This window comes from Octopus sinensis, linkage group LG12 (genome assembly GCF_006345805.1).
Source record: "Octopus sinensis linkage group LG12, ASM634580v1, whole genome shotgun sequence".
Taxonomy (NCBI): Eukaryota; Metazoa; Mollusca; class Cephalopoda; order Octopoda; family Octopodidae; genus Octopus; species Octopus sinensis.
Window position 1 is genome coordinate 50,002,699 of NC_043008.1, and position 13,479 is coordinate 50,016,177.

The window sequence follows — 13,479 nt, forward strand, 5'->3', positions numbered from 1 at the left end:
TTTTTTTTTAAATGATAAAGAATAATAGAACAAGGTTACGTACATAATTTCCAGATGAGGGCTGAAATCGGTGAGACACTAGTATATATAGCGTATATATGTATATGTGTGCGTATATATATGTATATATAGCATATATGGTAATATGTTGGTAACAAATGATGGACAATAACAGAAAAAATATTAGAACTCTTTGCAGCAGAAATTCCAACCAATCAACAGAGCTAATTGAATTCGTTACTGGTATTGATTTCTCAAACATGCATTATATATATATATCTTTTACACACAGAACATATAACGAATGCGATCGTCATTCTCATAATTCATTTTCACAGCTACAACTTTCATATATTTGAACCATTTCAGTTTATCTGCCCAGGTGTATATGTGCATGCATGTGCTTATAAGATCAGAACTTAACTGCAACTCTTGGTGGCCCAAAAAGTGCTTAGCCTTTACACTGTAAAAATGTAAGAAACGTTGCAAAGCTAAGCCCTTAATGGATGTAAAACCCAGGGTAATCCCATAGACCGGCTATAATTATCTCTATCTAAAAACAACATGAAGAATGGAGTTGTCACATATTATTTATGATATAAATGCAATACCAACTCTTTCAGTCTTCAGTTGTTATTTATACTTCAAGATTGATGTTAACCATCCAGATTTTCTGTTTGTGTGGAACTAATGTTTCTATTGAAGAAATTCTCCTTCCTAAACAACTGGACAGACAGGAATGCTGCTTGAAGTAACCATCGGGATTCCTGGATCCCTTTTCATTTATCACACACACACACACACGCACACACAGTGCCTGTACAGTACTCCTTCCATCAAATCAACATTTTTTGTATAGGGAACAGTGTACCACATGTCAGATGTTGACATCGCAGTGCAATCCTCCTCCTCATCATCATCATCATCGTTTAACATCCGCTTTCCATGCTGGCATGGGTTGGACGATTTGACTGGGGACTGGCGAACAAGATGGCTGCACCAGGCTCCAATCTAACAAGGCAGAGTTTCTACAGCTGGATGCCCTTCCTAATGCCAACCACTCCAAGAGTGTTGTGGGTGCTTTTACGTGCCACCGGCATGAGAACCAGTCGGGCAGTTCTGGCAATGCACAAGAACAGAATGCAACACTTGGCCTAGGAATTAAAACCATCATCCCACAATCATGAGGGCAGCACCTAAACACTGGGCCATGCACCCTCACCTATATGTCATCATTATATACACACACACACACACAGAAAGCACTTTGTTGAACTCAGTTTTAACATTGCATGCACATATACATGTGTGTGTGTGTGTGTGTGTGTGCATACATTCATATATGGTGATATGTGCATATACATACACACATATATATATGCTTATATGTATGTATTTATATATCTTACATATAAGAGAACAAAGGGTATGTACGCCACTATATATATATATATATATATATATGTATAAAATACAAAATGGAACAACAACGCAAAACATCCGGACAACTAGTCGAGGAGAGAAAGCTTTGAATGACCCATCCTTGTTTTCTTTGTATTGTCTATCTGGATGTTTCGTTGTCCTTTTTTGTATCACCTAGTTGTCTGGATATTTTGCGTCCTTGTCCCATTTTGTATTTTATACACACATATATATATATCTTGATATGTGTATGTGTGTGTATGTATGTATGTATGTATATCATCATCATCATGGTTTAACATCTGCTGTCCATGGGTTGGACATTTTGATCAGAGTTTGAAGGCTGGGAAGCTTATATGTATGTATATATATATATATATATATATCACGTGACCGACCAGACCATCAGATGTTGTTACACATCGCTGGTCACAATGCGTTCGCATTGTTTTAGCCTTCGAATGACGCCACCCTGCTGGCTAAGCGAGCAGGCCAATATATATATATATATATGAATATATACATACATGTATACACACACACATGTAAATATGTATATGTTAGTGCATGTATTATATATGTATATATATATTATATATGTATATATGTATTATATATGTATATGTGTGCATAACATACACACACACACACACGCACACACACGTACACACACACACACACACACACCTATCACAGGTACATAAACATGGATAGGTATGATGAAATTCTTGCACAACTTACTAAACTATGGTGCAGCTTCTGTTTCATTTCCTTCCGTTCCGGTTCCGCTGGAATCGTGTCCTGTTCATCAAGATTCCCATCGAACTCAGTTCCGGTCTCATCTACTTTGGTCACCACGAACCGTGGTATTGGCTGTGGCAACTTTGGTGAGGAATTCTTGCGAACGATTGACGGTGAGGATGTTTTTCTGAACCTCCCTGGAGACGGTGGAGGAGAGAGCGTGTGCGACGAGGGTTTCCGATCATTCAGCAAAGTCTGGTTGCTGCTTAGATGTAACCATAGCAACCGTTCCAACTCAAATCGTTGAATGGAACCAAGAAGAATCATTGATTCTGCAAAAAAAAAAAATTTAATGAAATTAAATGAGATTTTCTTTTTAAAGGCATAACAGGTATTTTGATTCTCATCGTCATCATCGTTTTAAGGTCCACTTTTCCATGCTTGCAGGGGTCAGGCTGAGTTTATTGAGGCAGATTTTCTATAGCTGGATGCCTTTGCTGTTACAAACCCTCACCCATTTCCAAGCAAGGTAATATTTCACCCATGGCCAGACATATTATCCATGGAAGACAGAAAACAAACAACACCACTTGTATGAGGGTGATGCTCTTTTACAACTATCACATGATGTCAAGACAAACAAGGAAGCACACACACATACATATGTACACAAAACAGGATTCCACACAGTTTCCGCCTACCAAATCCACTCACAATGCTTTGGTTGGCCTGGAGGTATAATAGAAGACATTTGTCCAAGGTGCCAAGCAGTGGAACTGAACCCAAGACCACATGGTTGGGACGCAAGCTTTACAACCACACAACCATGCCTGCATCTATCTGTGTGAAAAGAGTAATGGGTAAAGACACCCTTTGGCCACAAATACCCATGGGATTGCACCTAGAAAGTTCCCTTCCAAAGCACAAATCTGGGCAAGGTTATTTATGGAAGTCCAGCAGTCACCGATGCATACTAGCCTTCCTCTCTCCATGCCACCGATGTTGTCCAAGGGAAAAGCAAAGGGGCCAATACAGCTTGGCATTAGTGATGTCGCAACTCATTTCTACAGGTGAGTGAACTGGAGCAATGTGAAAGAAAATGTCTTGCTCAAGGACACAACACACAGCCCCTGTCCAATGCATTCGTATACGAGTGCTTGTATTGATATTATTGTATGAGTGGACAGTGGTCACAAATTTCAGTGTACTCTGATGTGTGTGTGTGTGTGTGTGTGTGTGTGTGTGTGTGTTGTGTGTGTGTGTGTGTGTGTGTGTGTGTGCATGATTGCTGTTACTACAATAAGAGCAATGCTGATGTTGCTATGGTCATCACAAACCAACCAAGGACCGACACAAAGGAGTCTGGTTACTTACCAGGAGTATCCACAAGTGGGTAGGATTTGAAGGATGAGTTGGTGAGTAACTCCTGCAGATCGTAATACGTCGATACAAATGTGATATAACTGATATCTTTTATCATGATGTCTTCAACAAATACAGTCCAGGCACTAGATTAAGAAGAAAGAAAAAACAGAAATAAAAGAAAAACACAACAGACATTTTTAGGGTAAACACTTGTGCGCTGAGGGTTTTGCTTTACTCCATTTCTAAATACAAGAGTTGATGTCTCATTAAGAGATGAAACAGCTCTATAGGTATTTTGGCCCCTTCTTATTTCTTTATTGCCCACAAGGGGCGAACAAGGGCAGACAAAGGGATTAAGTCAATTACATCGACCCCAGTGTGTAACTGGTACTTAATTTATCGATCCCGATAGGATGAAAGGCAAAGTCGACCTCGGCACAATTTGAACTCAGAACGTAGCAGCAGGCGAAATACTGCTAAGCATTTCGCCCGGCATGCTAACGATTCGGCAAGTTTTGGCCCCTTCTGCTGTGACACAAGAGTTTCCTAGGGTCACCCACCAATGTGGCCAACAAGACTCCCGCACAACAGCATGGGCTGTGTTGAGTCAGAGGTTGTGACTCTTGGCCAGTTGTTTCTACCAACCTCAATGCTCATTCATGCTGTACCACTTCTCTCTTGAGTCGACAAATGAAAGTTCCTCAAAATAGGGAACAGTAAGGAAATTTTCATTTGCCACAAGAGCAAGCTTGCTACATTTAATAATAATAATAGTAGTAGTAGAAGTGGTGGTGGTGGTGGTGGTGGTGGTAGTAGTAGTAGTAGTAGTAATAGTAATAGTAATAGTAATAATAATAATACTAATAATAATAATGCAGGCATTATTATTTAAAACAGTTATGTTTTCAAATTATGTCCTATCACTTTACGAATTCACTTCTAACGACTAAAAGCCAATGCTACTATTGACGAATTTCAAAACAGGGTTAACCAGAATTCTAACCAATTTGTTTCAAATTCGATTTTTGAGACTTGGCATGGAAATATCTATAATTGAAAACTAAGAAATAATTTTTTGAAGAAGAAGAAGGAAAAAGTGGAGAGGAAGTAAAATAGCGAAACTCAAGAAACTACTTACTCTTGTTTAGTGTTGATGAGGTCAGGAAGATAGGGCAGCCTTTTTAACCGAATGATGCTGTCATAGAAGGAAGGCTGCAAAAAATGTGCAACTGCATTGGCAATCAACACAGCAACCTGCAAGATAAAAAAAATGGTAACATGTCAGCCATGATAAGTGCACTTTATTCTACCATCATCATCATCATCATCATTTTAATACTCTTTACTCTTTTACTTGTTTCAGTCATTTGACTGCGGCCATGCTGGAGCACCGCCTTTAATTGAGCAACTCGACCCCGGGACTTATTCTTTTTGTAAGCCCAGTACTTATTCTATCGGTCTCTTTTGCCGAACCGCTAAGTAACGGAGACATAAACACACCAGCATCGGTTGTCAAGCAATGCTAGGGCGACAAACACACACACATGCCTATATATATATACATATATACGACAGGCTTCTTTTCAGTTTCCGTCTACCAAATCCACTCACAAGGCTTTGGTCGGCCCAAGGCTATAGTAGAAGACACTTGCCCAAGGTGCCACGCAGTGGGACTGAACCCGGAACCATGTGGTTGGTAAGCAAGCTACTTACCACACAGCCATTCCTGCGCCTATGGCCACTTTTCCATACTTGCATGGGTCAAACAAAGTTTACAGACACAGATTTTTCACAGCTGGATGTCCTTCCTGTTGCCAACATTCACCTGTTTCTAAGCAAGGTAATATTTCCCCATGGCGGCAAGTTGGTAGAAACGTTAGCATGCTAGGCAAAATGCGTAGCCGTATTTTATCTGCCGTTATGTCCTGAGTTCAAATTCCGCCAAGGTCGACTTTGCCTTTCATCCTTTTGGGGTCGATAAATTAAGTACCTATTTCTTTACTACCCACAAGGGGCTAAACACAGAGGGGACAAACGGATTAAGTTGATTACATCGACTCCAGTGCGTAACTGGTACTTAATTTATCGACCACGAAAGGATGAAAGGCAAAGTCGACCTCGGCGGAATTTGAACTCAGAACGTAACAGCAGACGAAATACTGCTAAGCATTTCGCCCAGCATGCTAACATTTCTGCCAGCTCGCTGCTTTATAAATAAGTACCAGTTACGCACTAGGGTCGATGTAATCAACTTAATCCATTTGTCTGTCCTTGTTTGTCCCCTCTGTGTTTAGCCCCTTGTGGGTAGTAAAGAAATAGATAATATTTCCCCAAGGCCAAAGATGTTTTCACAGAAGACTGGAAATGAACGACACTGCTTGTACGACAGTGACACTCACTTACAACTATCAGGCAGTGTCAAGACAAGGAAAAAGTAACAAATGAACGAATGTCCTTATGTCCATGTGGCAGCATGTCACTCTACCATTTCTGCTACTCTTTCACAAACATCATCACCATTTTAACATACACTTTTCCATGCCTCGTGCCTGCAAGGATCGGACAGAGGTCATTGGGGTAGATTTTTCACAACTGGATGCCCTTCCTGTCACCAACCCTATAGACAAAGTAATACTTTTCCAGTACTGGACATCGCTTTTTAGGAAAGATTGGAAGCAAGCAACACCACTTGCAGGATGGTGACTCTCATTTACAATTATCACATAATGTCAAGACAAGGACACACACATTGGACAGGTTCCTTCCAGCTTCTACTCACAAGGCTCTGGTCAACCTGGGGATTTAGTAAAAGAGATTTGCTGAAGCTGCTGTGCAGTGGGATTGAACTTGAAATCAAGCTGTACCTTGAAATCAAGAGGACAGATCCTGTTGTCTACAGCTCTTTCCTGCAATCAAACCTGGACACAATGCAGCAATGGATCACAGACTGGCAACTGAAACTGGCTGTGGACAAGTGTACCACCATGCATTTTGGGAGAAAAAACCCTGCGTCCACATACTCCCTCCACAACACTGATATCAAGAAATCCTCTTGCGAGCGTGACCTAGGCATCACTGTCAGCAGTGATTTGCGTTGGACAAAGCATATCTCTAAAATTGTCAAGAAGGCCGAGGGTGTCTTGGCATCACTCAGCAAGACTTTTGTTAGCCGCTCTCCAGCCATCTATTTAAAACTGTATACAGCTATGGTACGACCACACTTGGAATTCGCATCATCAGTTTGGAACCCCTATCTTGCTCAGAACATTGACCTCCTGGAATCTGTTCAGAGACATGCAACCAAACGCATACCCTCCATCAGACACCTACTATATTCTGAGCGCCTTGTTTCCCTGGGCATGGATTCACTGAAGCTCCGGCGTCTGGCGACGGACTTGGTAAACGCCCACAAAGTTATCAACCACCTCACCAATAACAACACTGAACACCTTTTTGATCTCCATGTGTCTAACACACGTGGACATGCCTACAAAGTCAGAAAACAACACAGCTCCCATGACTTTCGGAAACATTTCTTCACGCTCAGAGTTGCTGAAACATGGAATAAACTGCCTGCGTCAGTTGTTGACTGCCATGACACTGCATCCTTTAAGGCCCTCATGCTTTCCGAAATCCGTTGAAACTACACCTGATTATATATGCACTTTAGATGAGTTGTAGTGCACCTGAGCACTGTACACAATGTATATTATTATTATCATGTGGCTAGGAAGCAAACCTCTTAACTGCACAGACATGCCTAATAAGGTCTCTAGCACAGGCACAAGACCTTAAATTTTGCACACCACAGACCTACGTATGTAACTGGTAGTTTATTTATATCAACCCTGAAAGGACAAAAATCAAAGTTACCCAAATAAAAAATGCAATGCAATGGCCATGGGTGGAATGCCTTGGGTCATAGATCTCACCCAGGATAAACAACAACAATAAATATAAGTGAATTTTTTATAATAGTTTCACACATACACATATCATCATCATCATCTTCATCATTGCTGTTTAATGTCTGCTTTCCACACTGTTATAGATTGGGTGGTTCAAAAGAAACTGACAAGCCAGAGGACTTTGCCGAATTTCAAGATCTACTTTGGGATGGTTTCTATGGGCAGATGCCATTCCTAAAACCAACCACTTTACAGAGTGACATATGCATACACACAAACATGTGTAAACATGGGAAGAGGACGTTAAAATGCTGATAAAACACACACCAATACACAAGCACACACAGTAATTTATTGTAGCCAACTAATGCAACCACAATCATTGATGTGAACCCAGGGGAGATAAATGGTAATGGAGAATCTGGAGGGATTTGAAACAGTAACAAAATTATTTCTAAGACACTAAATTCACATACATCAACACCAGCACCTGACTGGTACTTATTTCATAAATCCAGAAGAGATTAAAGGCTAAGTCAACCTTGGTAGCGTTTCAACACAAGTTATAACTAAATGTGTTCAAATCAATTTTCTCCAGCATTTTACCGATTCTGTGAAGTAACTATAATAACAAGAGCACTCAGAGAGCTCAAATCTCCGCCAAGGCAACACCAATGTCTTCTCAACAATTAGCCGGAGATGACTTTTAAAATGAGGATATCTGAAATAAATTCAACTGCTCTCACAAACGAGAGTACTAAAAATGAACCCGACCTATCTCAAAAATTAAGTAAAAAATAAAAACGGAAAAATGATCCAGAATCCTTGTCCGGTACTGAATCAGTCCCAAAATCTAATCAGTTTGAGGCCAAACATCCCTGAAAGTTTCATCCAAATCCATCCAGCGGTTCTTGAGATATCTTGTCCAAAGCAATCAACCAAACAAACAAATACAACTGAAAACAATACCTTTGCCTTCGCTAAGGCAGAGGTAATAATAAGAATAACAACTTACCACAGCAGGCAACACATGGCTAATCTGACCAGTAAGTTCAAATACTATCACAGACGTGGATATTGTACGCGTTACGCTTCCAGAGAGGGCTGCCGCACCTGAAGTGGTCATCAGAAGATTTTAAAACACATGTTGTTATATAAGACATTATCAAAATAATACAACATTATCTGAATAGTAGAGCATTATCTAAGGAAAGGCATCCAGCCACAAAAACTATGACAAAACAGACACTGGAACTTGACACAGTTCTCTGGCTCCTTGGGTCCTGTTGAATTGTCCAACCAATGGCAGCATACAAAACAGATGATGATGATAAGAACATTATCAAAGTATTGTAGACATTAACTAAATACTAACAGTATCAAAATAAACATTATCAAAATATTGATTTCGAATTTTGGCACAAGGCCAGCAATTTTGGCAGAGGTGATAAGTCAATTACATTGACCCCAATGATGATAGTGATGGTACTAATTTTGAGAGTGTGAGTGTGTGTGTGTGTGTGTGTGTGTGTGTCTGTCTGTCAGTGTCTGTGTGTGTGTGTCTGTGCGTGTGTGTGTCTGTGTGTCTGTGTGTATGTCTGTGTGTGTCTGTGTGTGGTGTGTGTGTGTGTGTGTACACGTGCGTGTGTGCATATGCACTTGCGTATATACTTACCAACCACAGCATATCCTCCAGGAACTATTTTCCGAACAACATCTCCGCTACGAATTCCTTCCGGAAACCATGTAGACATACTCTCGCCGACCAGCCTTCCAAATGCGGCCCCTTCACAGAAGACAAATCATAAATACATTTCAGAACAATCCAGAAGGACAATCATTCATTTCAGGTTAAATGTCAGGACATGAATTTATACAGCTTTGCAGGAGATCAATACAATTCTTAAATACCTGATTGCACTAAAACTACACTGAATTGTGCCCAGTGAATTATTTAGGGTGCATAAAATTACAAATTATACAACAATTTTCGATATATATATATATATATCAAAATTATTCTTTTATTCTTTTACTTGTTTCAGTCACTTGACTGTGGCCATACTGCAGCAAAAGTGACCGATAGAATAAGTACTAGGCCTACAATGAAAAGCGGTGCTCCAGCATGGACACAGTCAAATGACTGAAGCAAGTAAAAGAATAGAAGAAACCATTTTACCCAGCTTGCTGCCATGACAATGATGATAATAATAATAATAATAATAATAATAATAATAATATAATAATAATAATAATAATAATAATAATAATAATAAAAATAATAATAATGATGATGATGATGATGATGATGATGATGGCTTCTTCCATCAAAGACAACATACGAATGTTCAGCTTTTGCCAAACAACCTGCACAGATGATTGGTTTATGGTGATCGAATGTGCTGGGCCCGTAAATGAGCTCCCTCCCTTCATCAAATCAATGGTGCCTGATCAGGTGCACAGTGTGTCAAGTGTCAAAGTGATCATCAAACAACATGAGATGAAGGACTTTACTCAAGAACACAATACACCACCTGATCTAGGAATTGAAACCAAGATCTTGTGATAGTGAACGCAACGCCCTAACCACTAGGCCATGTGTCCTCAATCATCGTCATCATCTTCATCATCGTTGTTTAACGTCCGCTTTCCATGCTGGCATGGGCTGGACAGTTTGACAGAGGACAGGCAAACCAGATGGCTGCACCAGACTCCAATCTGATCAGGCAAGGTTCCTACAGCTGGATGCCTTCCTAATGCCAACCACTCAGAGTGTAGTGGGTGCTTTTTTGTGCTACCGGCACAAGGGCCAGTCAGGTAGTACTGGCATCGACCACGCTTGAATGGTGCTTTTTACATGCCACCGGCACAGGACCCAGTCACTACAAGCAATGATAATGATAATTCTTCCTATTATAGGCACAAGGCCTGAAATTTGGTGGGGAAGGAGTTAGTCAATTACATCAACCCCCAGTACTCAACTGGTACTTATTTTATCAGCCCCGAAATAACAAAAGGAAAAGCTGACCTTGGTGGGATTTGAACTCAGAAAAATAAAGAGCCAGAAGAAATACCACTTAGTATTTTGTCTGACGCACCGGCAATTCTGCCATCTTACCATCCTAGTGATAATCATGATAACAAAGGTTTCCACTACTTAATAATGGTATAGTGTCGATGGGGGTGGAAAGGGCACGGAGATTGCAAAGAGAAGAAAGAGTATATGCAAATGAGGCGTGTCATTGTTTTTGGGAAAAAATTAAAGGGAAAAATGTCCATGAGATGAAAGAATAAAGTTATCAGAAGCACCAGATATGTCTGCCTTACTTAGCAGACACACACACACACACACACACACACACACACACACACACTTTGTCATATCATATCTATAATGAATGCCATATGTCATATATGACAAAGTGGTGGTGGTGGTGGTGGTTTCCTTGCTAGAAATGTGTGTGCTAAGTTTTGAAATGTTGATGCTATTAAAATATTTCCAGTGCTTTGTTATGTATTTAGTTATTCTTGCACTGCATTTACTGGTGTCAGTCACTGGACAGCTGCCAAACTCAGGCACTGCACCCCAAAGGGGTTTCCAAAAAAGAAAAGAAAAGGATCAAAGGTTCTTCCTGAACCTAAGGCTCATTAGGACAGTTCTCTGGCTTCTGAGAAGTATATTTTTTTCCCTTGCTGAACAGAACGTCAGTCCATCCATCGCACAGTTACTCCATTTTGCCAGCTGAGTGGACTGGAGCCACGTGGAAAGAAGTGTTTTGCTCAAGAACACAAATGTGTTGCCTGGTTCAGGAATTGAAACCACAATCTTACAATCGTAAGTACAACACTTTAACCACTAAATCATGCACATCCACTCAAGATGCTTTAGTCACCAATTATACCAACCACTTTGTCAGGAACTCATGTTGGTATTTATGCTATGAAATGTTTAAGTGTATCATCATAGAAAGAGTTGTAACACTACAATGTACTTTTGTTCCACGCACCAAACATTTTTTTTCTTTTTTTCATTTCACTATTCATTAGTATCATACAAACACACGAGTGTCATTATCGTTTAACATCTACCTTCCACACTGACAGTTTAACAACCGAAAGAATCAGATAACTGGACCATGCTCCAATGTCTACTTTGGCCTGGTTTATACAGTTGGATGTGGAGGCACATGGCCTAGTGGTTAGAGCAGCGGACTCGCGGTTGAGGGATTGCGGGTTCGAATCTCAGACCAGGCGATGTGTGTGTTTATGAACAAAAACACCTAAACTCCACATGGCTCTGGCAGAAGGTAATGGCAAAACTTCTGCTGACCCTTTCACCACAACTTTCTCTCACTCTTTCCTCCTGCATCTTGCAGCTCACATGCAACGGACCGGCATCCCATCCAGGTGGGGAACCTATATACCAAGGAAACCGGAAAACCTATATGCCAAGGAAACCGGAAAACCGGCCCTTATGAGCCAGGCATGGCTCAAGAAGGAACAAACATACAGCTGGATGACCTTCTTAATGCCAACCACTTCACAGTGTGTACCGAGTGCCTTTTCCATATGGCCAACACTTGTGAGGTCACCATGTAACTCACCTAGCTAAGGATCTCCCTTGACTGAATGAGAGTATAGTAGAAAAGGAGATGGTTTTATGCTGTAGAGGAGAGACACAGCTACCTTATATATAAAAGTGGGTAGGAGCAATCAGGGGGGAGCTGGAAAGAGAGATGAAGATGGCGGTAATGAGGAGTCAGAATGTGCTGTTAAAGTACAAGAAGGTGATTAGAGGACAGAGCGAGTACAAAAGACTGGGAAGAACAGATGTGTAGAGGTTGCATGAGTGTATATAAAAAAAGGACCCCCTTTAGTTATGAATGACCATGAGATTATGGGATTGCACCTAGGAAGTTCCCCTCCGAGGCACAAGTCCAGGTAAGGTTGTTTATGGAAGACCAGCAGGTCACCCATACATAACAGTCTCCCCTCTCCATGCCACTGATGTTATCCAAGAGAAAGACAAAGGACGATATAACTTGACGCCAGTGACGTTGCAACTCATTTCTACAGCTGAGCTGAACTGGAGCAACGTGAAATAAAGGGTCTTGCTCAAGAACACAACACACAGCTCGATCCAGGAATCGAACTCACTACCTCATGATTGCAAGCCCGATGCTCTAACCACTGAGCCATGCACCTTCACAAAAAATATGCTGTACATCCCTGGGTGGACTTCAACCACCAACCTTTTAGCCAACAGTCAAACTCACTAAACGATTGCACCACACACACAAATACATACATACACACATATATATATATATATATAATATTATTAGTGAATTGAAGAAATGGAGTTGAACGAAGATTGAACAGAAATCCTGTTCAATCTTCGTTCAACTCCATTTCTTCAATTCACTAATAATATTAAAATTCAATTATCCGCACCAATGCACGGTTGCAACACCATATGGTTGTACCTCCAACCGTGCTTTCTTCTGCTGTGATTTTTGCTACCAAGGTATCGGTTAAACTTTTGATTAATCTGCAACAAGATTATTCATCTTTCTATTTCACCAAATATATATATATATATATATATATATATATATAAACAAATACCCACACACACATAAATGTGTGTATTTATTAAGCCAAGTTAGAAGCATGTCTCTGGTTACAAATTCTCCATATGGTGTCAATTCCATCAAACTCTATGACACTTTGAACATCAATTATAACCTTGAACTAATTAAAGCTTTCTGAGTGAAATTGGTAGACAAAAACTGTATGGAAGCCTGTCATGCTGGCATATATACATGTGTGTGCACATGAGAGCTTATTTCCCCGTCTTCCCAATGAAACCACTTGTGCAAAAATGGTACTCTGTTAATGTCGTATATAAACATTGCTTCCTGTAGGTCAACAGCTGTTTTGTTGAAGACCAATGGAATATAATATTTTACTTGTTTTAACAGACAAAAATTGGTGGCAGAAAGGACATTAATCCAAAGGACACTACCTCAGTAAGTTTGGT

General features: G+C 40.4%; 1 protein-coding gene across 12 annotated transcripts in view; it reads right to left on the reverse strand.

The window, feature by feature from the left end:
* LOC115217838 (chloride channel protein 2) overlaps positions 1-13,479 on the reverse strand; it is a 211,421-nt gene that overhangs the window by 40,210 nt on the left and 157,732 nt on the right. For 8 of the 12 annotated variants that reach the window (XM_036507945.1, XM_036507950.1, XM_036507944.1 and 5 more), the window contains 6 exons: positions 9,112-9,222; positions 8,452-8,549; positions 4,667-4,782; positions 3,538-3,671; positions 2,164-2,495; positions 44-61 (listed from right to left, as the gene is read on the reverse strand). In XM_036507945.1, coding sequence (XP_036363838.1) covers positions 44-61; positions 2,164-2,495; positions 3,538-3,671; positions 4,667-4,782; positions 8,452-8,549; positions 9,112-9,222 — 809 coding nt within the window. The remainder of the gene's footprint in view (positions 1-43; positions 62-2,163; positions 2,496-3,537; positions 3,672-4,666; positions 4,783-8,451; positions 8,550-9,111; positions 9,223-13,479) is intronic. The other 4 variants (XM_036507951.1, XM_036507949.1, XM_036507955.1 and 1 more) reach the window with 1 other exon arrangement.